At 47.5% G+C, this 27284-nt stretch overlaps 1 protein-coding gene across 1 annotated transcript; it reads right to left on the bottom strand.

The window, feature by feature from the left end:
* Nucleotides 1-95: 95 nt before the first annotated feature.
* LOC142470086 (chymotrypsin-like protease CTRL-1) lies at nucleotides 96-27284 on the bottom strand. Its single transcript, XM_075577019.1, has 5 exons — nucleotides 27207-27284; nucleotides 15671-15749; nucleotides 7019-7199; nucleotides 5518-5651; nucleotides 96-1349 (listed from the first exon to the last, which is right to left on the bottom strand). Exons 2-5 carry the CDS (start codon nucleotides 15722-15724, stop codon nucleotides 1188-1190), a joined length of 531 nt encoding a protein of 176 aa, XP_075433134.1. The 5' UTR covers nucleotides 15725-15749; nucleotides 27207-27284; the 3' UTR covers nucleotides 96-1187.

Here is a 27284-nt window from a genome sequence, read left to right as displayed (position 1 = left end):
GCATGTGTGGTTTTATTGTATGATTCAATGTTAATAACTATGGGTTAATAGCTTAAAAAAGACACTAAGAAATAAGTAGAGAAAGACGTATAACATTTTGTAGTTTAAGTCTTTTATTTCCATTTTACAAATACAATCAGTACGGACCCTCCTTGGGATCTATGTATCACGGGTAACAAATATTTGGCCCAGATTTTAGGCAGACATTTTAAATCTGGAATTCCTTCTATGTAGCAACTCAGATTGTTGCCGTGCGCGTGAAGCGCCACGTGGAACCTGTAACATTTCTGCGCACGTGGCACGTGATTAAATATCGCAGACTTGGCAGCCGTTATTGCCCGTGTTAGTACGTTGGAAATCAAGAAATAACGCGTTAAAGATCGCAGGCGTTACATTGGATACTATGAAGGCGCGTGTAATACACATATCTTGTCAGCGCTAACAGGCGGAATAACAGCTGTATCGTTCCTGATACATAAATGCGTCAATTTTATACTCCAACTTTCAACTGGTGTACAAACAAACCTGGGTATCGTGTGTCCCGGCGATTAATAAAAACACGCATGTCTATCAAATATTGTAAAAATGAGGATCATTTGGTGGTTGTATCCTCCTGCGCTATGTCACACGTTGCAGATATAAATGTAAAACATTGCTTTGTTACACAGCCCCCTCTGGGGGCAGACGGGGGTACCACACGTGGCTGTTTCAAGCATTGTCAGCCGAATATCCTCATTGACAGCAATGGGATTTTTGTCTGAAGCCGGCCCCAATGGCCACTTCTGACCGCAATTGGACATTTGGTTGCGGCTATCTCGCCTATACGGGGTTTTAGCGGTTACGGTAGGGGGTTAATGTTTTTAGAGAAGGGGGTTAGGATAAGGGGTTAAGGTTTTTAGGGTAGGTGGTAGCGTTAGTATTAGGGGTTAACATTAGGGGGCTTTAGGGTAAGGTTTGGGGCTTACTTTAGCGGCCAAGCAGCCAGCAGAGAGATGTCCCGGTGGCGAGGTGGGTGGTGGATAAACGCCGGCGGAGACTTAGTTGCAGCAAAACGTCCGCCACCAAATGTCCCAGTGCGCTTCGGGTTGGATAGAATAAGGGCCTTTCACTCGTAAAAATGGAAAGAGATATCAGACTGATACAGGATAAAAAAAAAAGAGGAACTCCTCTTTCCGAGTAGTTGGAAACTAATTTGAGGCGATCATTTGGTTAACCCAAGCGTGGAACTGGGGGACATAAGTGTACACTCCTGGGTATGAGGTGGAACAGGTGGAATGTCCCCAAGAGACAACACCAATCAAGGTCCAGATTCCATTCTTCTGGCAAACAAGGGGTCCTCCAGAGTCACCCTGAAAGTGGAAACGAGAAACTTAGTAACGATTGCCCTTTACCTGTCTGTGGGTCTGTTCTACGTACACTCAGTAATTACCGGTCTGTGGGGTCTGGTCTACGTACACTCAGTAATTACCGGTCTCTGGGTCTGGTCTACGTATACTCAGTAATTACTGCTCTGTGGGGTCTGGTCTACGTACACTCAGGAATTACCTGTCTGTGGGTCTGTTCTACGTACACTCAGTAATTGCCTGTCTGTGGGGTCTGGTCTACATTCACTCAGTAATTACCTGTCTGTGGGGCCAGGTCTACGTACACTCAGTAATTACCTGTCTGTGGGGTCTGGTCTACGTACACTCAGTAATTACCGGTCTCTGGGTCTGGTCTACGTACACTCAGTAATTACCGGTCTCTGGGTCTGGTCTACGTACACTCAATAATTACTGCTCTGTGGGGTCTGGTCTACGTACATTCAGTAATTACCTGTCTGTGGGGTCTGATCTACGTACACTCAGTAATTACCTGTCTGTGGGGTCTGGTCTACGTACACTCAGTAATTACCTGTCTGTGGGGTCTGGTCTACGTACACTCAGTAATTACCGGTCTCTGGGTCTGGTCTACGTACACTCAGTAATTACCGGTCTCTGGGTCTGGTCTACCTACACTCAGTAATTACCGGTCTCTGGGGTCTGGTCTACGTACACTCAGTAATTACCGGTCTCTCGGGTCTGGTCTACGTACACTCAGTAATTACCTGTCTGTGGGGTCTTGTCTACGTACACTCAGTAATTACCTGTCTGTGGGTCTGGTCTACGTACACTCAGTAATTACCTGTCTCTCGGGTCTGTTCTACGTACACTCAGTAATTACCTGTCTGTGGCGTCTTGTCTATGTACACTCAGTAATTACCTGTCTCTGGGTCTGGTCTACCTACACTCAGTAAAGACCGGTCTCTCGGGTCTGTTCTACGTACACTCAGTAATTACCTGTCTGTGGGGTCTGGTCTACCTACACTCAGTAATTACCGGTCTCTGGGGTCTGGTCTACGTACACTCAGTAATTACCGGTCTCTCGGGTCTGGTCTACGTACACTCAGTAATTACCTGTCTGTGGGGTCTTGTCTACGTACACTCAGTAATTACCTGTCTCTGGGTCTGGTCTACCTACACTCAGTAATTACCGGTCTCTCGGGTCTGTTCTACGTACACTCAGTAATTACCTGTCTGTGGGGTCTTGTCTACGTACACTCAGTAATTACCTGTCTCTGGGTCTGGTCTACCTACACTCAGTAATTACCGGTCTCTCGGGTCTGTTCTACGTACACTCAGTAATTACCTGTCTGTGGGGTCTGGTCTACGTACACTCAGTAATTACCGGTCTCTCGGGTCTGTTCTACGTACACTCAGTAATTACCTGTCTGTGGGGTCTCATCTACGAACACTCAGTAATTACCTGTCTGTGGGGTCTGGTCTACGTACACCCAGTAATTACCTGTCTGTGGGGTCGGATCTACATACACTCAGTAATTACCTGTCTGTGGGGTCTGGTCTACATTCACTCAGTAATTACCTGTCTGTGGGGTCTCATCTACGAACACTCAGTAATTACCTGTCTGTGGGGTCTGGTCTACGTACACTCAGTAATTACTTGTCTGTGGGGTCTGGTCTACATACACTCAGTAGACCCTATGCTTGGACTGGTTGCAAATAACCTTTTGTCCTGTATTACTAAGCACAGCATTTGATGGGTTATAAATGTTTGTCAGATATCTCTGGCTTGTGTAGCACACATTTGTAATTGTTTATATAAGAAGCTATTTATAAAAACACCCCCGGCACCTGCCCTGTGCCAAATCTATTTATAACCCTCCCCCACCCCCCCCCCCCCCAGCATCTCCCCTGTGCAAAATGTGGGGACTAATAATACAAAAACACCCTCCCCCGATTTATCCCTACACTTTAATTTGGATTATTTTTCATGATGAATCTTGCGCTGTTTTTGTATTTTGACTGATCTCCCGTCCTTAATTTATACGTGCCCAAGGGGTATTACATGCCATGGGACCCTTTCCTTTCATGTAGAGATGGGACCCAGCGTTGTGATTTTAGTTTTCTTTCTTAAATGTTTTGATTTTGACAATCAGAATTTGATTGTAAATAAATAATAATAATGAAATTATGTCATCTGGAGCTGTTTATTTTCTAATTTAATTAATAATTTAACTGTAATTATATTTAACAAAGAATATTAATAATAGTCATGATAATAATATTAATAATAAATAATGTGGTTAATTTAGTAGAAAAATAATAGCAATACATTTTTTTAATTATATTTGTGACAGTAGGGGCAGCCGGCCTCACATAATAAATGTGATGCACGGCAGGCTGTCCCTAAACCATGTCTAGAATGCCGGTATATTCTGTGTGGTGTAACCCCTGCCAGGAACGAGCATAATCACTGTGTGATCTGGAAGATGGAAATATGTGCATATTTTGGGGGAATAGGAAACGTAAAATTTATTATATTTAATAGCTTTTTATTCCCGGTAAACTGTGAGGCAGTAATGTGATTTTTGTGTAATCATTTCTATGCAGGCAGACTCGGTAATTCACTTAGCCGAACTGCTTACATAGAAATGCCGGATCAAGACAAAGGCTGGGAGCGGCTTGGTGTCGGGACAAATAGTGAGCGGGGAAGGATGGAGGATAAGGTCCGGGGATGGGCTCTCAGCGAGGTAGAGCCTTTGTTCCCCTGCAGGCACCAAGGCGCCTACCCTGCGGGGGTTATAGAGCTGGCCAGGGGAAGCCGTTGCCGGGTCAGAGCCCGGTAGGCGTGATTTCCATTGGCCAGTTTGAATTTCCCGCTTGTCAGCAGCTCCGTCATCTCGGGGCAGTCCTGAGTGCCTAAACCAACCCCCTCCTCTGATTGGTGTAGCACGATGAGCCCCCGGCTTGGGATTGGCTGCACCATCCCGATCCGTGCTCTGATTGGTCGGCGGCTCCTTCTCGATAGAAAAGATAGGCACCGAAGCCTATGTAAGGAGCGCTGCCGATCAGAGTACCAGAGCAACTTTGGAGTTTGACGGAGACTCGACTGGCGGGAGTTTCAAAGTTGCTATTGCGAGAATAGCACTTTGAGGAACCGGGACGTAAAGCAGACAGGGTAAGCCTACCTGAAGCACGCCCCTGCACGTAGTCGAGGCTAGCGTCTTCCCCCCAGGCCCCCAGTTGGTGAGTGTATGCCGTAACTGAGTATTTCGTATGTTTACTGGTTTGCCAGAATAAACTCTGTTTATTCAACTCCTTTGTCCTGCCTGGTGATAGAGATCTCGGTGTGATAAGCACTTGTCTCCCGCGACAATATTTATTTCATTTTAAACGTATGTTCTTTTCTTGGTTATTTGTTACTGTATCTCCCTGGCGGCTCTCTCCTTTCTGATCTCTGCTTAGTTATTAACTCTGTACCCCTCTCACCATACCACCCTCCCTGCCCCTGGGCACCCTCAGGCTTTAGACATGTAGAAAACACAGCAAGAACGCTTGTTCTAGTGGTGGTTCCACAACAGCGCTGGTCATTCCACTTGGATTCAGGGAGGAGCAGTTCAGTCGCAGTTTGGGAACATTGGAGCCGTGGCAGATTTGAGGCTCCGCTTTAACATCCCGAGCGTACCCATCAAGGCACCTAATATTTTGCCATTTTTTGACCCTTTACCGTCTCAATTGTGCAGTATTTTCCCCAATGTAAGTGTGCAAATGTCTACAATACCAATGGACAAAATATTCTGATTTGAAATAATGGTTGGCTGGTTTTTTTCACCTTTTACCTATTTGCTGAAATGCTATAAATCCGTGTTAAACTTTCCACGGAAGGAAGAACATATCTGTATGTATTTTATGTGTTATGGGATTTGGGGCACGTAGTGTAGTGATAATGAGTTAAAGCTTTTGGAATTCTTCATCTAGGATCGGTCTAGCTAGAGAGAAGAGGCTTGTCAGATACTGTCAGAGTATTTCACAGGCTGTGAGTGAAGGAGATATTAGGCATGAGAATGCAGTAGAGACAAATGGGATAGAAAGGATACAGCCTTGAACTGAGCACATAAGGTGAGTAGTTGCATAGGGAGAGATCAGAGGCTAATGTACATTGTAATATGGTCCAATGGAAGAAAAACAAACATCGTACCAAGCAATTGGAAGATCCCGCCGCTCCAGCACACATCATGGAACTTAAGATTTGTACACCCCAAATATTCTGACATTGAAGATAGGACATCAATGGGAGGGAAACCTGCTGCAGTTTTCTTGGGCGTACTATAGCTGGAGAAAAAAAATCAACATGCTGCAACATAAAGCAATACTAAGTATCACTACCTATTTCCAATTATCTTCAGTTTTGAGAACACAGACACTTATTGGCTTCTAATAGTAATTACAGTTACTGACTCCAGTTGCCCACTTGTAATGATATCTAATGCCCTCAATCTTGGATTTACATGGGTTTAAATGGGTTACAGATGGGGAGTACAAATATTAGGTCAACATTTAAAGGATTAAATAGCTATCACCTCCCTCGTGAACTAACACATAAAAGACAGAATTATCTGTATAATCTGTATTTCAATCATCTTTAGTGAATAAACAAAGTGTCATCACCAACATTGGGGCCCATTAATCGAGTCCAGATACTGGGTATCACACAAGTTCCAACATTGGCTCCATTAATCGTTAATGGCCATTAATCTGACACCATGTAGGGCCATATTTACTAAGCTTGCTTCATAAGATGCCTTCAATGCTAAAAGGCAACTTACAGCCCCATTTAAATTAATGGACCACAAGAGGCCACAATTAACCACGTGGCGTATCTCCAGATGACGCCTTACAGGCGCAGCATATTCATTTGTAAGACTTATAAAGGGCTCAATTTACTAAGCCGTGCGGGAAGGAGTCTTATGGGGTAGCGCTGCTTAGTAAACACGGCCCGGAATATTGATTCTTCCTTAAATAGACTCCAGTCGAGTTATTTACTAAAGTGTCTCAGCGGCAAAACTGGGGCAAAGAATTGTAGCCGATTTATCAAAGGAAAAACTTGAATTGTTTCCAATTGAATTAGTTTTCCTTGGTAAATCTGGTGCTGTTTTTGCCCCAGTTTTGTAACCAGGACATTTGAGTATATCACACACCAAGGAAGCACCCAGTGTCCTAATAACGTACCCGACCTGCCAGAGGCACACATGCTGTGGGTCCTGCCACGCTAGAGTCTCTTCTCCTGTACTAGGCATTTGGTCACTTTCTAGGAGGTGATCGGACAGATAGGCGCCCCGTCCACTTCCGGCAATCCGGGCTGAGCTGCGCCATGGGATTTTCCTCCCAATGCGATCACATGGCCCGGAACTGCCAGAGCTCCAGTTGCACTCTGGTGCTCGCTGGATATTCGGCACTCTAATGGTTAAAGCGGTCAAGCCGATCACCTGCTACAAAACGAGCAAGTACCCATGACATACCTAGAACATTATAACGGTCTCTAGGTGCCAGGCCCCATGACACGTACAGCACAATGCTGTGAAGTCGTTTCCATGTGCTGGAGAAGATGTTGGTTCCATTCAACTCTTCTCCAGCTTGGGACATTGAATCAGAGTGTAGAGGAGAATATTGCAAGTTATCCAACTGAAGGTCTATCTTACTAATTGCGTTGGTGTAGCCCCATCCACTGGTGACACATTTTATGCCAGCTGATAAGCCATCACTTGAAGCTGCGAGGCACACAGGGGACACACGGGCGGTATATACAGCAGGGCTGGAGAGCTTCACCAGGAGGACATCGTTCAAATGGGGTTCTCTGTTGTACTGAGGATGTTTGATAACCTGGAGTAAATGGAAGTTTATGTTACTGGTGTAGAGATCTTCTGAAGAAAAGATCCCTGGGATTCTGAAACTGCAGTCCATCAATGTCGGTCCAATAAAGCAGGGGGGCTCAACTCCAGTCCTTAAGCCCCCCAGATTCAGAACAGGTGGCTCAATTAGTCCCTGCTTCAGGACAAGGTGGCTCATTGTCCCTGATTCAGCACAGGTAGCTCAATCCGAGGTTCAGCTTTCGACTGAGCCTCTGATTGAATCAACTGTGCTGAAGATGGGATATCCTGAAAGCCTGACCTGTTGGGAGGGGCTTGAGGTCTGGAGTTGAGAACCCTGAGTTAGGTCAGAGCTAAAGGTGGCGTTACTCAAATCCACACCCTGATACAGGTCTGTTACAGGGTCAGGATAAGTGTGAGATCACAGTTAGGTCTGATTTAATTATCTTATTGTTATTTACATAGTCCTTTACCTCTCTTCTCTTTCATTTAACTTTAATTAAACACCTTTTCAGGGGCTCCATGGGAGTTATGTCGCCTTTGGGTGAGTAGGACAGGTTTATAACACAAGTTCGTGCTAACTTTGGATGTATAAAACTAACAACCCCCCTGCATTGGCAGGGATTGCATTGGCATCTTAAGAGTGATGCATTTAAAGTGATCATTTTAAGTGACAATATATAGTTAGACTATAGTTTATTTTAAGTGACAATATATAGTTAGACTATAGTTCATTTTAAGTGACAATATATAGTTAGACTATAGTTCATTTTAAGTGACAATATATAATTAGACTATAGTTTGACTAGAGGTGACTGGGGACTTCATCTTTCTGCAAACTATTTACTCAAGGCAACAAACGGTGAGCTTACATGGCCACCCTGTGATCCCATGCTTGTTAGCCTGCATATTTTAATCCCCCACCCCTTTACAACTTATTTCACTGCAGCCTCTCCCAAAACTGACTGCACAAAACTACCTCCCACTGCCACTCAGGCCACTGAAACCCTGAATTGACTCTAGCATTACAATGCAGCAAAACATTTGCCAAGGAACAAGCACACCCCTTCTGTTTTGTCTGCACACACTCACTTTGCTCACAACAGCTCCATGCAGCACTGCCTACCTCTGGCATAATGAACCTGCTATGTATCTTAACTTTTTTCTTTCTCCTGGCCTCATGGAGAGGTTACTCCCTCTATCCACTACAAACTCCTCCCTCCTGGCCCACACCCAACATCACCATACACCCTGGACTACTCAAAAGCCTTGCACTATCTACTGAATGTTGGTGGAGAACTCTAAAAACCAGCACACCAACCACCTCTCACTCAAATGGCAAACACCACAAATTTACAACTTGCAAACAACTACCCAAATTTCTACTCATACTATTACTCTCTTTAGCAGGTGATATTGAACCTAACCCAGGTCCTCCCATTTCAGCTCCGTCCCATACCCCTGAGAATTCCACCTTTAAATTCCAAAAGGAGGGGTGTTATTTTATTTTGCAGACACCTTACAATTTACACTGTTAAATTGCCCCCCAAGCCCACCCTCTTTTGAAATTCTAGTTGGCAGAATCTGCCTCCCCTTATCTAATCCCATCTTGGTTGCTGGCATCTACCGCCCCCTAAAGCCCCTCTACAGTCTCTGACTGATATCACTCAGTTTCTTGGCTCAATTTCCTCTCTGAATGAGAAGTGTGAGCTGCTAGTTCTTGGGTATTTCAACTTCAATTGGCTTGACCCCAAAAACCACAAAATCCAGATACAACTCAAGTCACTTAACCTATCACAACTCATTTCTCAACCCACACGGACAAACCTGAAATCAAATAACCATTCCTTGCTAGACTGGATTCTCTCCTCAAACCCCAGCAGAATCCAATCCTCTGGCATCCTTCCTGATATTTTCAGTGACCATGCAATAGTGTACTGTGTAAGGAAAATTAAACCGCCCCATTCAAGCCCTAAAGTTCTCCTCACTAGAACATTTAGAAACTTTAACCCACAACAGTTTCTGGATGACCTTACCAACTGCCCATGGCACAGAATCGATTTAATTCCCGACCCTGATTCTGCGCTCGACTATTTCCAATCCGAGTTCGTAAAACTCTGCGATACCCATGCTCCACTTCGCAGAATAAGGGTAAGGGGGGCCCACCTTCCATGGGTTACAACTGACCTTATTGCACTCTACCAGCTCAGGGATACCTTGTGGAAAAGTTACAAAATAACTTGCACTACCAAGGATCTCAATCACTACAGATGCCTGCGGAACATGTGCACAAGGCAAACAAGGCATGCAAAAGCACAATATTACTCTGACAATCTCCACCCGAATACATCAAACCCAGCTAACTTCTGGAAGGTTATCAACAATATATTCCAGCCTTCTAACCATCAACAACCAAGTAATATCACTAAGGGGGATATTACTCTGACAAACCCCACTGACATTGCAAATGCATTCAATGATTACTTTGTGGGGTGTGCCACTAACTTATTAGCGAAACGCAGCCCAAACCACAAACCTGAATCTCATCCTGGGGGTACCCACATAGCCCCACCCCCTCCCAACACTGCCCACAGCTTTCGATTTGGCCCAGTATCAGAAGAGGAGATTACACAAGCGCTTCTCAAACTAAAACTAAGCAGCCAATGCGGACCCGACTTACTACAATCTAGTAGGTAGTTTGGGGCACAAGTCCCAATAACAGTGCTCAATCCGATTCAGACTCAATAAAGATCCAAACTTGAAAAATCAATGTCCACATATCATGGTAGAAACAGAAGCACATAAAGCCAAAAGATAGAGCATTGGACCCAGTGTTTTAAATACAGCGATTGTACTATAATATATAACTGCCCATATGCTGGAGTTAGTGAAGGGTTAACATACCATCATTCTTGTATAACTCCGCAGAGCAGGACATCCTCACTGCAACACTGTTCCCGGTCAGCAAATCCCCATGTTGAGGGGAAAAACAATACTCACAAGTGGCAGCTTCATATGGTGCGTGCATCACGCTGAGAAGTCGTGTAGAAGAGAAATCCTTGGATTGCAGCGGTGCACAGCAAAGTAGGAAAGGGGACCAGCAGGGTGCGGGTTAAAAATATATTTATTGGAGCCACATGGTAACGGGGACACACACACTGACGCGTTTCGGACAGAAATTGTCCTTTATCAAAGAGCTGATTCGCGTCATTCCCTCTTACAGTCTTATAGAATACTCCCCGCCCACCTACGTCACAGCGCTGCGTTGTTTTGGCGCGAAAATCGCCGAGGTACAATCTCATTGGTCAGAACTTTCAGCCAATGGAAAAGCTCAGTGCCGTAGGTGTGTAGCGAGGGGAAGGGAGTGACGCGCTGCTCTCACCAGCACGCAAACCCCTCCACTGACACAGATAGCAACGCTGCCTAGTTACACTCCACCATTCCCTAACATAAACACTAAGCCTCTTAACACAATACATTATCAATTGTAGGAAAGGGTGAACAAGTAGGTGGAAGGGGAGGGGAGGGTGGGAGGGTGGGGGGGTGGGGGTGGGGGGAAAAGGGAAAGAGAGAAAGGGGAACAAAGACTATTGAAGAGGAAGAAGAAAAATCAAAAAAATCAATATAACAAAATACATTAAGCTAAATGTATCATGGTAAAAACAAGAACAGCATATATAGCAAATATTAAAAACAGATAACAATTGATCTGCGAATCTAAGACTGGAATGGAGGCACTATATAGAATTGAAAAACAATATTAAACCATAACTCATTACAAGTGACTATAAATCTATAAATCTTATAACAATGAATTATATAGAGAGACATATTTCCCCCATGTATCATTACTTGGAAATATTGTCAGATGAACGGACAAAGCACAGGTGTAAAAATGCAAGGCAATGATATAAAACATATCAGAGTCATAATGGATATTGAGGTCCAGATGGAACAGCAATTTATGCAAAAAACTTTGTTTAACTTTGAAAAACCAATTGTGCACAGATATTCAACGGTTAATTGACATATAAAGCAAGTATAGAGAGATGTATATTCTTCACCATTAATGTCTAATAAGCGGATATATATATTGGAACAAATTATTAATTCAAAAAATGTTTGAGTTCCCAGTCCTGGTTCATGCCCCTGGGTGCCAATGTCCCAAGGGCATAGATCCAGAACATCTCCCTACAATTCAATGATGCCTCTCTATGTCCTCCCCTAGGATGTATAGGGATGTTTTCTATTGCACTATATGTAAATGTAGTGATTGATCCTAAGGCTAAGGCCCCGGTCACGACGCTGTAACACGCGCCCGCGAGATTGGCGGCGCGTGCAGCCGATTACCTGGTCTGCAGGGAGCTGCAGGAGCAGAGACCGGGGGGGGGGGGTGTGGTGGGGGAGTGACGGGGGCGCGGCCATGACGTCACCTGGCAGGTTCGCCCTCATTGGCTGAACCGCCGGGGGGCGTGCCTAATCGCTCAACGCGAGTCCTGCTCTCAATTCTATTGAGAGCAGGAGCAACTCTCGCACGAGCGCTGCGGCCCCCCCTCGCAGCGGGACTGGCGCCATTGAGGGGAGGGCTCTCGTGCGCGCAGCGTCCGCCACAGCGGACGCTGTAGTAGGCAGCGGGGGCAAGGCCTAAGGGGCATGTGTTGAAGTGGCGAGCTACAGGAAAGCGATCATCACAGTTCCTGATACTGCGGATATGTTCAGTGATTCTAACTTTAAGTGCTCTGATGGTCCTACCTATATAGCCACTCCCACATGCACACCTTAATAGGTAAATGACAAAATTCGTATTGCAGGTCATAAATGACTCAATACGGTATACATGGTTGGTATGGATATTCTTTAGAGATTTTATTGGTTCAGCATATCTGCAGAGATTACATTGCCCACATTTAAAGAATCCCCTAGGTAATTTGTTAATGCTATTCTTCTTTGAGCAGCACAAACTGGGTGAAACATAATTGCCAATGGTCTTCGCTTTTTTGAATACCATTCTGGGGTTAGACATAGTATATACATCAAGATCTGTGTCTAATTTTAAAATTCCCCAATGCTTTTGTAAGATGAATCTTCTGAGGAAGAGGAAACCCAAGAGACATATCCATAACAATGCAACAAATCAGTTGCCACTATTCATAACCACGTTTTCCAAACAGACTGAGCAGATTAGATTCATCTAATCTATCTATATATATATATATATATATATATATATATATATATATATATGTATATATATATATATATATATATATATATATACATATATATATAGAGCAAACCCTATAATATATCAACAAATAAATCACAAAAAATGATATCACCAAGAGGAGATGCTGCTTGTGTGAGGAATTTCACAATCCCTCAATAGACAACAGGAGGAGTACACAGAGCGCAAGAACTCCTCTCGTGGGTAAATGGAAGTTCACAGGAATCATTTCAACATGTATTAAAAGAAAAGAGAAAAGATCATGGTACAATACAGATTAATTAACAAAAAATCCTTTGAGCAGTGAGCTCCAGTGCACTCGCATGCTCCACGATCATTAAAAGCAGTTTAACCAACTCAGGGTTAGGAGCGACGCCCGCAATACAGCAAACACAGCTCACACGAATCCTCTGGGTAGGGACAGCCTCCTCCGCATCCAAACAGCGTCTGACGTCACAGGACTTCCTCAGCTTTCCTCCAAAGGTAAGAGGGGAGTAGCAGGATACAGAGTCAGCGTTAGCGTTGAGATCTTTACAGCGGGAGAATAGCTGGTTCGCAGAAAGCTGCAAGAGGCTCCACACGGCTCCACACAGCTCACGGGTCACTGCGCAATTGAAATTAACCCTACGCGTTTCATCTGGGTATTCGGACATCTTCAGATTCCAACATGTGTCCATCTCAGGCTCTAACTCCAACCCCCTGGATATCACATGTGGCGTCCCGCAAGGCTCTGTTCTGGGGCCCCTACTCTTCTCAGAGTTCATCAATGATCTTCCCACAGCTTGTAAGGAAGCCTTAATAGACATGTATGCAGATGACACAATCCTATATGCACACAGCCATAGCCTCTCTGACCTTCAATACATACTTCAGTCTGACTTTTTGAGACTCGAAAAACTGGATTTCCTACAACAAACTGTTTTTAAACACTGACAAGACTGTAACAATGGTATTTGGGACCAAGACTAAATTTTTAAAGCTTCCAGCGACTAAGCTCCAGATTAGAACCAACACTAACACCACCCTAACCCCTGTCACTAGTTTTAAATACCTGGGCATATGGTTTGACTCCCACTTAACATTCGGGATGCACATTGATACCCTGACAACCAAGACCTATGCCAAACTAGGGGTACTTTACAGGAACAAATCCTCCCTAAGTCTCCTGGTCAGAAAACGTATCGCACAGCAGATGCTAATGCCAATTATTGACTATGAAGACATAGTATATGGCTCGGCACCTCAAACCCACCTTAGCAAACTTGACACCCTCTACAACTCAATTTGTCGTTTTGTTCTCCAATGCAACTACAACACACATCACTGCCAAATGCTCAAAGAACTAGATTGGTCATCACTCGAGTCTAGGCGCAAAGTTCCCCTTTCCTGTCTTGCCTATAAATTATTTATGGACAAGCTACCCAGCTATCTGGACAAGCTCCTCACCCCTTCCACACGCAGCACTTATCATCTGAGATCTGACTCCAAAAGACTGTTCATGGTCCCAAGGCTCAACAAAGTATCCGGCCGTTCCTCCTTCTCTTACTGTGCACCCCAAAACTGGAACAACCTACCAGAGACTCTCAGATCCACCACCAGTTTAAGTTCTTTCAAAACTAAGGCTGTCTCACATTTTAATCTGGTCTGTAACTGTTTCATACGCCCATAATATATATTTTCTTTAACTGTGCATGCAATGTCTTGCATATAATGTATATACCCTGTTCATTTATGTAACTGTATTTGTAACCATGTATTATTTGTCTTAACTCTGTGCCCAGGACATACTTGAAACCGAGAGGTAACTCTCAATGTATTACTTCCTGATAAAATATTTTATAAATAAATAAATAACTTCACATAGCGTTACCCCCGTGCTAATGAGATCACTAACAGCCATTGGTTTTGCAGATATTTAGCTTTGTGGATTCCCATAAAACTCCGGGAAGCTAACGGACGCTACCTATTTAGGTTAAATTCACATTAGGAGCTCGGATTTAACGGAGCTCCGAGGACCCCAAAGAGTGTAAGAAATCCTACAAATTATTTTGTAACCATGGACATTTTCAAGGTTTGACACCTTAAGTAAACAGACCTGGTATAATGTTTTTAATAATGTTTGAATCCGTTGCATTTATGCTATTAAACACACCCCTGTCCTTATTTCACTGCTGTCCTGGAAGGGGTTGACCTTTTACACGGGCAGTACCACAAATCAATGTAATCAGCTCCCTTGGAAAGATTCAGGTCACTCTTAATGAACAATGTTACTTACTGGTCTCTTGTGTAAACATGAGTCAGTTTAAATTGTATTCTGGTCTGCTTTATCTGATTACCTGGTTCCTCATTATCTCTTTAAATTAATTATTCTGCCATTGTTAGTTAAACTCAATCAAATGGGAAAGACAATGGATGAACAATCTGACTGTATATACAACTGATCCAAACAGTCTTATTATCCCAAATATAATAAAACCCCTTTGTATTTGGAAACGTTAAGTCCCCCCCCCCCCCCATCCCATCATTTTTCTACAAAACCAAAAACCGGTTTAAGAACCGAAACCCAGAGACGAGTGAAAGTGCCGGCCTTAAAAATACTGTATCTGTCTGATTTGTTTAAAAGCTACATTTAACCTAATGAGACCAGCACTACCATTAGGTACCATAATTGTCTGATCTGTATTAAGATTGTACAACTTTAGCACGACAAGGGATTGATAGTGTCCCAAGATGTACCCTGCACGTAATAAACATGTTTCTCTAGGGGACCCCGTCATGTACAGGGTAATAAATGAACTTTTCAAACTGAATGGGTCTGCCAGGGACCTCTGCTGTGTTAATCCGATGGGCCATTAGTCTGTCTGCAGAAATGTCACTGAAATGTTGCAGCATGTACCCAGCATGTACCTGAGTCTTGTTGGTGATTGCCCCAGATTTTCCAAGGCAAGTTTTAGAATACTCGTCGGCGCACCTGTAGGTGTGCAGCAGACCATACTCCACCCCAATGTATACTCCATCCCACAACAAGAAGCCATTTTACCTTTTGCTTCAATACTGCCCCATATTCCCTCTAGACAATGGGAGGCTAACTCCAGTCCTCAAGGGCCACCAACAGGTCAGGTTTTAAGGATATCCCTTGCCGGAAACCATGGAAAGTCTGTTTAGCGCAGAATGAAGTTGCTTCAGCACAAGTGGCCCAATCGGTTGCCCTCCCCCCCCTTGTTTACCTTCCATACAATCTTCATCTGTCAGTACCTTACCTTGGAGATGCCTTTGACCTGCCTGGCTTCGGATTTGGAAGCCCGATCGTACATACCCAGAACAGCAACATGGGAAGTTCTGTGCAAGGGAGAAAGACGTGGAAATACCATCGTTAATACCAGAGGTCACAGCATGAGGGTATTAGAGGGTATTGGTGGCGCCGGAGTATCAATAGGTTTTTCTGTTTTCAACCCTCGAGTACCACAACCTCCCTCCAAATAACATAGGGAGAGACACATGTGCTCATAAAGGAGCACACCTGAGATACCGGATAAATATTCATTTTTTTAGCTAGATTATTTAGACTTAACTGTGACTGTCACACAGTAGCACAAAGTATTTTGGGTCGGATCTAATTGGTTACCCTCTAAGTACTCTCTAACATGTATGTGTTCATCCAGCATGTCTGTCATTTAGGAGGATAGGGGTTAATTTATTACATCCTTAGACCAAATTATTAGGACCAAAAGATGATATGTGGGATGTCAAACTGTGTGCTAGCAAAGGACTCGTGTTTCCTTATATTGGGAATCAGGCTACAAAAATATCTAACAAATATCTTCTGTGCCACAGTTGTATTGTATTGTATGTCTTTATTTATATAGCGCCATTAGTGTACATAGCGCTTCACAGTAGTAATACATGTGGTAATCAAATAAATAACAGATAATATAAATAACAGATCATGGGAATAAGTGCTTTAGACATAAAAGTAACATTTCGGAAGAGGAGTCCCTGCCCCGAGGAGCTTACAGTCCAATTGGTAGGTAGGGAGAACGTACAGAGACAGTAGGAGGGAGTTCTGGTAAGTGCGTCTGCAGGGGGCCAAGCTTTATGTATCATGTGTTCAGAATATCCACAGTGCTATTCATATGCTTCTTTAAGCAAGTGTGTCTTAAGGTGGGTCTTAAAGGTGGATAGAGAGGGTGCTAGTCGGGTACTGAGGGGAAGGGCATTCCAGAGGTGTGGGGCAGTCAGTGAAAAAGGTTTAAGGCGGGAGAGGGCTTTAGATACAAAGGGGGTAGAAAGAAGACATCCTTGAGAAGAACGCAAGAGTCTGGATGGTGCATACCGAGAAATTAGGGATGAGATGTAAGGAGGGGCAGAAGAATGTAAAGCTTTAAAAGTGAGGAGAAGAATGGAGTGTGAGATGCGGGATTTGATCGGAAGCCAGGAGAGGGATTTCATGAGGGGAGATGCTGAGACAGATCTAGGAAAGAGTAGAGTGATTCTGGCAGCAGCATTTAGGATAGATTGTAGGGGAGACAGGTGAGAGGCAGGAAGGCCGGACAGCAGGAGGTTACAGTAATCAAGACGGGAGAGAATGAGGGCCTGAGTCAGAGTTTTAGCAGTCGAAAAACAGAGGAAAGGGCATATCTTAGTTATATTGCGGAGGAAAAAGCGACAAGTTTTAGAAATGTTTTGAATGTGAGGGGCGAATGTGAGAGAGGAGTCGAATGTGACCCCTAGGCAGCGTGCTTGGGCTACTGGGTGAATGATTGTAGTTCCAACAGTAATGTGGAAGGAGGTAGTAGGGCCAGGTTTGGGAGGAAGTATGAGGAGCTCTGTTTTAGCCATGTTGAGTTTAAGGCGTTGGAGGGCCATCCAGGATGATATAGCAGAGAGACATTCAGAAACTTTGGTTTGTACAGCAGGTGTAAGGTCAGGTGTTGAAAAGTATATTTGTGTGTCGTCGGCATAGAGGTGATAATTAAACCCAAAAGATGTTATTAGGTCACCTAGAGAGAGTGTGTACAGAGAAAAGAGAAGAGGTCCCAGGACAGCCCTGGGGTACCCCCACAGAGAGATCAATAGAGGAGGAGGAGGTGTTAGCAGAAGAGACACTAAAAGTACGATGGGAGAGGTAGGATGAGATCCAGGATAGAGCTTTGTTCCGAGTACCTAGAGTATGGAGAATGTGGAGGAGAAGAGGGTGGTCCACAGTGTCAAATGCTGCAGAGAGGTCGAGTAATATGAGCAGAGTGTAATGACCTCTGTCTTTGGCAGCATGGAGGTCGTCAGTTATTTTAGTGAGGGCTGTTCCGTGGAGTGAGCAGTGCGGAAGCCAGATTGTAGAGGGTCTAGGAGAGAATAGGTGTTGAGAAAATGGAGCAAGCGAGAGAATACAAGACATTCAAGTAGTTTAGAGGCAAAAGGCAGGAGGGAGACAGGTCGATAGTTAGAAAGACAGGTAGGGTCAAGCTTGCTGTTTTTGAGTAATGGTATGACTGTTGCATGTTTGAAGGAGGATGGAAAGGTTCCAGAGCAGAGGGAGGAGTTAAAAATGTGTGTAAGCGTAGGGATTATAGTAGGAGCTAGAGGTTTTAGGAGATGGGAGGGAATGGGGTCAAGAGGGCAAGTGGTAGAGGGAGAAGAGGAGATCAACAGCGACACATCCTCCTCTGAGACAGTGGAAAAAGACTCAAGGAAGGCAGGAGGAGAGTTAGGAAGAGGTGTAGGATGGGGGGAAGAAACAGAGGGGATGTTCTGCCGTATGGATTCCACCTTTTCCTTAAAATAGTCAGCAAAGTCCTGAGCGGAGATGGAGGAAGGAGAGGCAGCTGAGGGTGGTTTGAGTAGAGTATCAAAGACAGAGAACAGTCGGCGTGGGTTAGACTTGTGCATGTTGATTAGTGCAGAAAAGTAGGCTTGTTTAGCTTGCGAGAGGGCAGAGTTGAAACAGGATAGCATAAATTTGTAGTGAAGGAAGTCTGCGAGAGTGTGAGACTTCCTCCAGAGGCGTTCAGAGGAACGAGTGGAGGAACGCAGCATGCGCGTGTGGGAATTTAGCCAGGGTCTAGGGTTAGAAGGGCGAGGGCGGCAGAGAGAAAGCGGGGCATGTAGTTCAAGAGACGAGGACAAGACAGAGTTGTACTTTCTGACCAGGTTGTCAGGGTCTGTAGCAGAGCTGAGAGAGGAGAGGGAGGAGTGTAAAGTGGACTCAAAGTCAGGTAAGTGAATAGAGCGCAGGTTTCTGCAGAACTGGGGGGTAGATGGAGGTGGAGAAGGGGAGAAGTGAGATAAAGAGAATGAGATGAGATGATGGTCAGAGAGAGGAAAAGGGGAAATGGAGAAATCAGAGAGAGAGAAGTTTTTAGTGAAAACCAGGTCTAAGTAGTGGCCATCCTTGTGGGTGCTGGCTGCAGTCCACTGTTGAAGGCCAAAAGAAGAGGTATGAGAAAGAGAGCGGGAAGCCCAAGAGAGAGAGGGGTCATCAATGTGGCAATTGAAGTCCCCAAGGAGAAGAACAGGGGAGTCTGAGGAGAGAAAGAAAGAAAGCCAGGATTCAAAGTGAGAGAGAAAGGCAGAAGGGGGATGAGTAGAGGTAGGTGGGCGATAGATGACCGCCACATGAACAGGGAGAGGAGAGAAGATCTGGACAGTGTGAGCCTCAAAGGAGGGAAAAGCAAGAGAGGGGGGAATAGGAAGGGTTCGGTAACGGCAGACAGAGGAGAGCAGGAGCCCCACGCCTCCACCCCTGCCATCAGGGCGCGGAGTGTGGGAGAAGGAAAGGCCACCATAGGAGAGGGCAGCTTCCAGAGCAGAGTCAGACTGAGTGAGCCAGGTCTCAGTTATAGCAAAGAGAAGCAGGGAGTGAGAGAGAAAGAAGTCATGTACAGAGAGGAACTTGTTAGAAAGAGAGCGTGCGTTCCAAAGGGCACAGGAGAAAGGGAGAGAGGAGGGAGGGTGGCAGGGGATGGGTATGAGGTTGGAGGGGTTGACACCAGAAGGAGTAGAAGTTGCATGTGGGAGGCGAGGACGAGAGCAAGTTGAAATAAGACAGGGACCAGGATTGGGAGAGATATCCCCAGAAGCAAGGAGGAGAAGCATGGATAGAAAGAGGATGTGTGAGGAGGATTTGTAGGGGTGTTTTTTAGTGCAGGGGATATAGCTGTGTGGTGTCAGAGGACGCAGGTAAGAAAGGAGTTCATGTGAACTGAGAAGTGGTGAAGAAAGGAGAGATGGAGATATATGAATAGAGTTTGAGACATACTGAGGCTGGTAGAAAGAAGTGCATAATTTGAGAAGAAGTGAAGTCACAGCAAATATAAATGGAAAAGGCAGCATCACAGCAGTAATGATGCAGTCTGGTATAGATGATATCCTCCTTTCCAGCGTAGATCAAATGCAGGAATCAGGGCCAGATGGGGTGTCCACTTCTTTCTCACTTCTTTTGAACTTCCTATAGGTTACTAATTACCTATAATAGCACACCGGTCTATTACAGGTTTGATTATTCTCCATCATTAAAGCTTTCCACATCTAAGAAATAACTTTGTTATAGTATGTGTGTGTGTGTGTGTGTGTGTGTGTGTGTGTATATATATATATATCTACTATATATTTCTGAAAGCACTGTATGTCTGCGTCCCTAGCGGCAATCTCATTGGTCCCTTGGCCTGCCCGCCCCCGCACACCTCTCATTGGCCTGAGGCAGAGTGACGGGCAAAAAAAAAACACACACACACACACACACACACACACACACCCTCACACACCCTCACACACCCTCACACACACCCTCACACCCCCCCCCCTCACACACACACACCCTCACTCTCCCCCGTCAGTTGGACCGCAGCTCACCTTCCACACACCCCCCCCCCCTCCCGGTGCCCCTCACTCTCTCCCCCCACCTCACCCAAATCCCCACGCTCCGCAACATCCCCAGCCGCACCATCACCCTCACCGTGCGCCGCGGCCCTCCTGCTCAGCAGCAAACTCCAGGCTCCTCCCCCCTCGTGGCGCGGCCCGGGCCTCCTGCTCTCCCCCTCACGTGCGTCGGCTCCCGGAGAGGGGAAGCGCGGCGCGGGACTCCCTCTCACGTGCGCCGCTACCGGAGAGGGGAAGCGCGGGACTCCCCATCACGTGCGCCGCTACCGGAGAGGGGAAGCGCGGCGCGGGACTCCCCCTCACGTGCGCCGCTACCGGAGAGGGGAAGCGCGGCGCGGGTCTCCCCCTCACGTGCGCCGGCTCCCGGACGGAGGGGAAGCGCGGTGAGGGTCTCCTGCACTCACCCTCACGTGCACCGGCTCCCGGACGGAGGGGAAGCGTGGCGCGGGTCTCCTGCCACTCTTGCCCCCCCCCAGCTTCCCGAACTCACCTCCTGCCCCAGCCAGATGCCACGGGGTCAAGGTAAGTCACCCACCGTCTCCCACCCACGCACTGTTACTCAGTCACCCAGTCACCCACACACCCACCCAGTCACTTTCACCCAGTCACCCACCCACTCACTCAGTCACCCACCCAGTCACCCACCCACTCAGTCACCCACCCAGTCACTTTCACCCAGTCACCCACCCACTCACTCAGTCACCCACCCACTCAGTCACCCACCCACCCACTCAGTAACCCACCCACCCACTAACTTAGTCACCCACCCACTCACTCAGTCAAGTCACCCACCCACTCACTCAGTCAAGTCACCCACCCACTCACCCACCCACTCACCCACCCACTCACCCACCCACTCACCCACTCACCCACCCACTCACCCACTCACCCACCCACCCATGTCAACTCACCCACCCACCCACTCACCTCAGTCAACTCAGTCACCCACCCATTCAGTCAGTCACCCAGTCACCCACCCATTCAGTCAGTCAGTCACCCACTCACCCACCCAGTCACCCACTCACCCAGTCAGTCACCCACTCACCCACCCAGTCAGTCACCCACTCACCCACCCAGGCAGTCACCCACTCACCCACCCAGTCAGTCACCCACTCACCCACCCAGTCAGTCACCCACTCACCCACCCAGTCAGTCACCCACTCACCCACCCAGTCAGTCACCCACCCACCCAGTCAGTCACCCACTCACCCACCCGTCAGTCACCCACTCACCCACCCGTCAGTCACCCACTCACCCACCCAGTCAGTCTCCCACTCACCCACCCAGTCAGTATCCCACTCACCCACCCAGTCAGTCTCCCACTCACCCACCCAGTCAGTCTCCCACTCACCCACCCAGTCTCCCACTCACCCACCCAGTCAGTCTCCCACCCAGTCAGTCTCCCACCCAGTCAGTCTCCCACCCAGTCAGTCTCCCACCCAGTCAGTCTCCCACCCACTCTCCCACTCAGTCTCCCACTCACCCACCCATTCAGTTTCCCACTCACCCACCCATTCAGTTTCCCACTCACCCACCCATTCAGTTTCCCACTCACCCACCCATTCAGTTTCCCACTCACCCACCCATTCAGTTTCCCACTCATCCACCCATTCAGTTTCCCACTCATCTACCCATTCAGTTTCCCACTCACAAACCCATTCAGTCTCCCACTCACCCACCCATTCAGTCTCCCACTCACCCACCCATTCAGTCTCCCACTCACCCACCCATTCAGTCTCACACTCACCCACCCATTCAGTCTCACACTCACCCACCCATTCAGTCTCACACTCACCCACCCATTCAGTCTCACACTCACCCACCCATTCAGTCTCACACTCACCCACCCAGTCTCACCCAAAACCACCCACCCAGTCACTGACCCCACCCACCCACTCACCGACCCCACACACCCAGTCACTGACCCACCCAGTCACCGACCCCAGTCACTGACCCACCCAGTCACCGACCCTGAAAAAGTCACCCAATCACCGACCCACCCACCGACCCAAAGTCACCCACCCACCCAAAGTCACCCACCCACCAACCCAGAGTCAGCCACCCACCCACCCACCCACCGACCCAAAGTCACCCACCCACCGACCCAAAGTCACCCACCCACCGACCCAAAGTCATCCACCCCCGACCCAACTCACCCACCCACCGACCCAATTCACCCACCCAACCACCGACCCAAAGTCACCCACCGACCCAAAGTCACCCCCCCACCGACCCAAAGTCAAACCGACCCAAAGTCACCCACCCACCGACCCAAAGTCACCCACCCAGCAACCCAAAGTCACCCACCCACCCACCGACCCAAAGTCACCCACCCACCCACCGACCCAAAGTCACCCACACACCGACCCAAAGTCACCCACCCACCGACTCAAAGTCAAACCGACCCAAAGTCACCCACCCAGTCACCAACCCAAAGTCACCCACTCAGTCACCAACCCACCCACCCACTCAGTCAAGTGTCACCCACCCACACAGTCACCCACACACTCAGTCAACTCAGTCACCCACCTAGCTGTCAAGGGGGGGGGCGGAAGCCTAACCCTGTCGTACGTCCCCCCCAAATTACATCCCGGGCAACGCCAGGTCTCTCAGCTAGTATATTATATATATAGACTGTGTTCGACAATCCTATACATTTGCATGCCTGGGGCGAGTGGATTTAACATCTGGGCAAGCTCCTATTGGCCCAAGCAGCACAGGTGTTTTTTTTAAATTTCCCTGCTCGCCCTGAAATTTTCCCTGCTCGCCCTGAAATTTTCTCTGCTCGCCCTGAAATTTTCCCTGCTCGTGCTGAAAAAAAAAACCTCCCCCTACCTGACAGCTGATTGGCGCGCGCTCCCAGGCTTTGTGGGCGCGCGGCCAGGCTCTATATGAGCCCGCCCCCAACGAGCTGCCATTCTTTCTGGCCGGAGATCTGTTGGAGAGTAAGTTCTCTCTAATCCTCCATCCTGCAGCCCCTCTGTTCCCTTCCCTGCAAGCCAAGGTGTTCCCCCTTACTCCCCGCATCCCCTCGATACCCGCGCGGGGCGGGAGATGGTAGTGGGGGTGTTCCCCCCTTCTCTCCCTGGTCCCGGCTTCCCGTGCGTGGCGGGAGATGGTAGCGGGGGTGTTCCCCCTTCTCTCCCCGGTCCACGCTTACCCTGGCTTTCAGCGCGGAGGTGTTCCCACTTCCCATTCCCCCCGATCCCTGCGCGGGGCGGGAGATGGTAGCGGGGGTGTTCCCCCCTTACCCCCTTGGTCTCCGCTTCCCCACAGTCCCTTGGCTGCCCACTCAGGGCGGGAGATGGTCGCGTGGGGGCGAGCGGGGCAGTGGTGGTGGTGCTCGGTCGCGCGTCCTTTCCTCTCTTCTTCCCCCTGTCCCGTGTGTGTGTGTGTGCATGGGAGAATGTGTGTGTGTGCATGGGAGAATGTGTGTGTGTGCATGGGAGAATGTGTGTGTGTGCATGGGAGAATGTGTGTGTGCATGGGAGAATGTGTGTGTGTGTATGGGAGAGTGTGTGTGTGTGCATGGGAGTGTGTGTGTGTGTGTGTGTGTGCATGGGAGAGTGTGTGCATGGGAGAATGTGTGTATGTGTGTGTATGGGAGAGTGTGTGTGCATGGGAGAGTGTGTGTGTGTGCATGGGAGAGTGTGTGGATGGTAGAATGTGTGTGTGTGTGTAGGATACCAGAAGTGTCCACCCCACCCCATCACCCCCCACCCCATCACCCCCCCACCCAATCACCAAGTCACCCCAACCAATCACCCCGTCACCCCACCCAATCACCCAATCTCCCCATCACCCCACCCAATCACCCAATCTCCACATCACCCCACCCAATCACCCAATCTCCACGTCACCCACCCAATCTCCCCGTCCTCCCACCCAATCACCCCACCCACCCAATCACCCCCCCTGTCTCTCACCCCCTGTCTCTCGTACCCTGTCTCTCGCCCCATGCTCTCTGCCTCTCGCCCTCTCTCTCTGCCTCTCGCCCTCTCTGCGTCTCGCCCTCTCTCTCTGCCTCTCGCCCTCTCTCTCTGCCTCTCGCCCTCTCTTTCTGCCTCTCGCAGGGGGTGGGGCTCAAGGTTGCATGGTACAGATCTGTTATGGGGGTGAGTGGCAGGGGGGGGGGTACCCGCGACGGAGGTAGGGTGCTCCCGGCCGGATAATCTGTTAAATAAAACATTGTTTGGTTGATTGTAACAAGTCTTTTATGCTGTCTACAGTTATTCCTAATGTATTTGTCCCATTCTACACCCAGTCAGTCAGTCAGTCACCCAGTCAGTCACCCAGTCAGTCAGTCACCCTGTCAGTCACCCAATCAGTCAGTCAGTCACCCAGTCAAGTCAGTCATTCACCCACCCAGTCAGTCAGTCACCCAGTCAGTCAGTCACCCAGTCAAGTCAGTCACTCACCCACCCAGTCAGTCACCCAGTCAGTCAGTCACTCACCCACCAAGTCAGTCAGTCACTCACCCAGTCAGTCAGTCAGTCACCCAGTCAGTCAGTCACCCACCCAGTCAGTCACCCACCCAGTCAGTCAGTCACCCACCCAGTCAGTTAGTCACCCAGTCAGTCACCCAGTCAGTCAGTCACCCAGTCAGTCACCCACCCAGTCAGTCAGTCACCCAGTCAGTCACTCACCCACCCAGTCAGTCACCCACCCAGTCAGTCACCCACCCAGTCAGTCACTCACCCACCCACCCAGTCAGTCACCCAGTCACTCACCCACTCAGTCAGTCAGTCACTCACCAACCCACACCGTCAGTCACCCACCCAGTCAGTCACTCACCCACCCACCCAGTCAGTCACCCAGTCACTCACCCACTCAGTCAGTCAGTCACTCACCAACCCACACCGTCAGTCACCCACCCAGTCAGTCACTAACCCAGTCAGTCAGTCACCCACCCAGTCAGTTAGTCACCCAGTCAGTCAGTCACCCAGTCAATGAGTCAAACAAGTAGTCAGCGGTCTACACATAATAATGTATTGAGGTTTTGAAATAATTTGTAACTTGCTTTGTTCCAGATCTGACTAGAAAGCTTCAAACAGGAGACCTCTGAATCCCCCTAACCCAGAAGACAGGTAGGGAACGTCTGCACTCGTGTGTATTTGCTGACAGTTATGCTTTAATTTTGTCTTGGGATTGTTAGCAATCACTTATATTCGCAAAATGTATTAAATTTGCAATGGGGCGGGGCTAGGGGGCGAGTAGATTTTTTGGGTCGGCGAGTAGATTTTGGGGTGATTTGTCGAACACTGTATATATATATATGGACTCTGATATTTACTGGGTAAAATACACTATTAAATACAATCTAAGGAAACAGATCTATCAATCGGTTACCCAATATTCAGAGAGATTTCCTATCCATGGTTCCTATAATCACATAGGTTCCTCTTCCATGTTTTGTTTTTAAATTTAATATATCTAGTTCTTTGTATATTGAACAATATTTAATGTTATGTATTGAGTTATTAAAAGTTATGTTCTAAATGTTTTCCTGTGACATTAATACGTCCACAAATATTGTTTAGTTTGTGGCTCCAGCAATAACCCATTGTGCCTGACTTTAGTAGGCGTGTTCCAACTCTAAAAGGGATGATTTTCTCTGTCTCTAATCTTGTACTGTTCATCACTATGATTCACTAGGCAGCACCCTGATATAAAGAGTCATTTAAAGGGTACCACATTAATAAAAGGCTACCCAGGAAGAGCAAAGTCTCCCCTCTGTTACTGTGCAACACTAACACCAGCACCTGCAGCTTTGTAACAAAGAAACAGCCCTGATTCAATGCTACTGTATGGGATTCTTTCTGTTTCACTCAAATTTGCTTACAGTTTTTCTGCAGACAGACTGTGTCTCATATCCACAAAACGATGCTAAGCTTTATGATTAATATGAATGGAAGTAAAAGCGTGCTAAAGATTAGCCCCCTTTGGTGCACCTGGACTTGTGGTTGATGCAGATTTCTAGGCAAAGGGATTTACAACAGCAAAAGAGAGTCCGAAAAATGATGCACTTAGTTGCAGATTATAATACATGTGGCATGTAAATCCTTCGGGGGACTCCCCAAATCCCAAGGAGGCGAGTGCAAAATACCCAGATACTGTATAAGAAGAAGAAAATACAGCTGTTTGGGGGCAATTTCACTCCCCAATTTCCTTGACACGTAAAGTTCTAATCTCGCACATCCCCGGGCAGGTTTGAGATACTTAAAACCAGAGACAGAACATGAAACACAGACAGGGCCCAGTGCTACAGTGGCGGCACGCTTTATGCGGCCGCCACCGCGGTGTGGGGAAATTTTCGATAAACCGGCGGCTCATTTGGGGTTTTCCCTGGCGCGTGCCGCGCGTCACTCTGGCGCCGGTCACACGTTCCAGGGTTCCCCGGCATCCCCGAAGGCTGCAGAGGCAGCAGGGGTAAGGGGGAAGCTGCGCAAAGCTGGAGCAGCCAGGGGGAGCAGCCAGGGGTTCGGGGAGGGGAAGCCTTTTAATTAAACACGCGGGAAGGGGAAGATGCGGCTCGCTCGCGGCTCCGTTTTGGCGCCAGCCGGGCTCCAGCTGAAAAAAGCCCCGGCCATAACGGACAAATGTTAGAATAAACTGTGTCGGTGCAGTACATCCAAAGACACAAATACACAGTACAGTGCCTAAATATATATATAGATATAGATATAGATATCTTATTCAAAAGATCTATATATATATATTTAGGCACTGTACTGTGTATTTGTGTCTTTGGATGTAGCACTGGGCTCTGTCTGTGTTTCATGTTCTGTCTCTGGTTTTAAATATATATTGCCATGCTCAGTAGCACTCCTCTTTGACACTTATGCGCATATATATATGTTGTGGTTATTTTGGGGGTTCAATATTAGCTTATAGGGGTCCTGTAAGGTTTGAGATACTCACAGGACAGGGCAGTGAGCGGCCGTGATGATCCAGTAAGGGTTGAGGAGAGATCCCCCACAGTAATGGATTCCTGTGCGG

The sequence above is a fragment of the Ascaphus truei genome, chromosome 19 (genome assembly GCF_040206685.1).
Source record: "Ascaphus truei isolate aAscTru1 chromosome 19, aAscTru1.hap1, whole genome shotgun sequence".
Lineage (NCBI taxonomy): Eukaryota > Metazoa > Chordata > Amphibia > Anura > Ascaphidae > Ascaphus > Ascaphus truei.
This window is presented reverse-complemented; position numbering and strand designations above follow the sequence as displayed.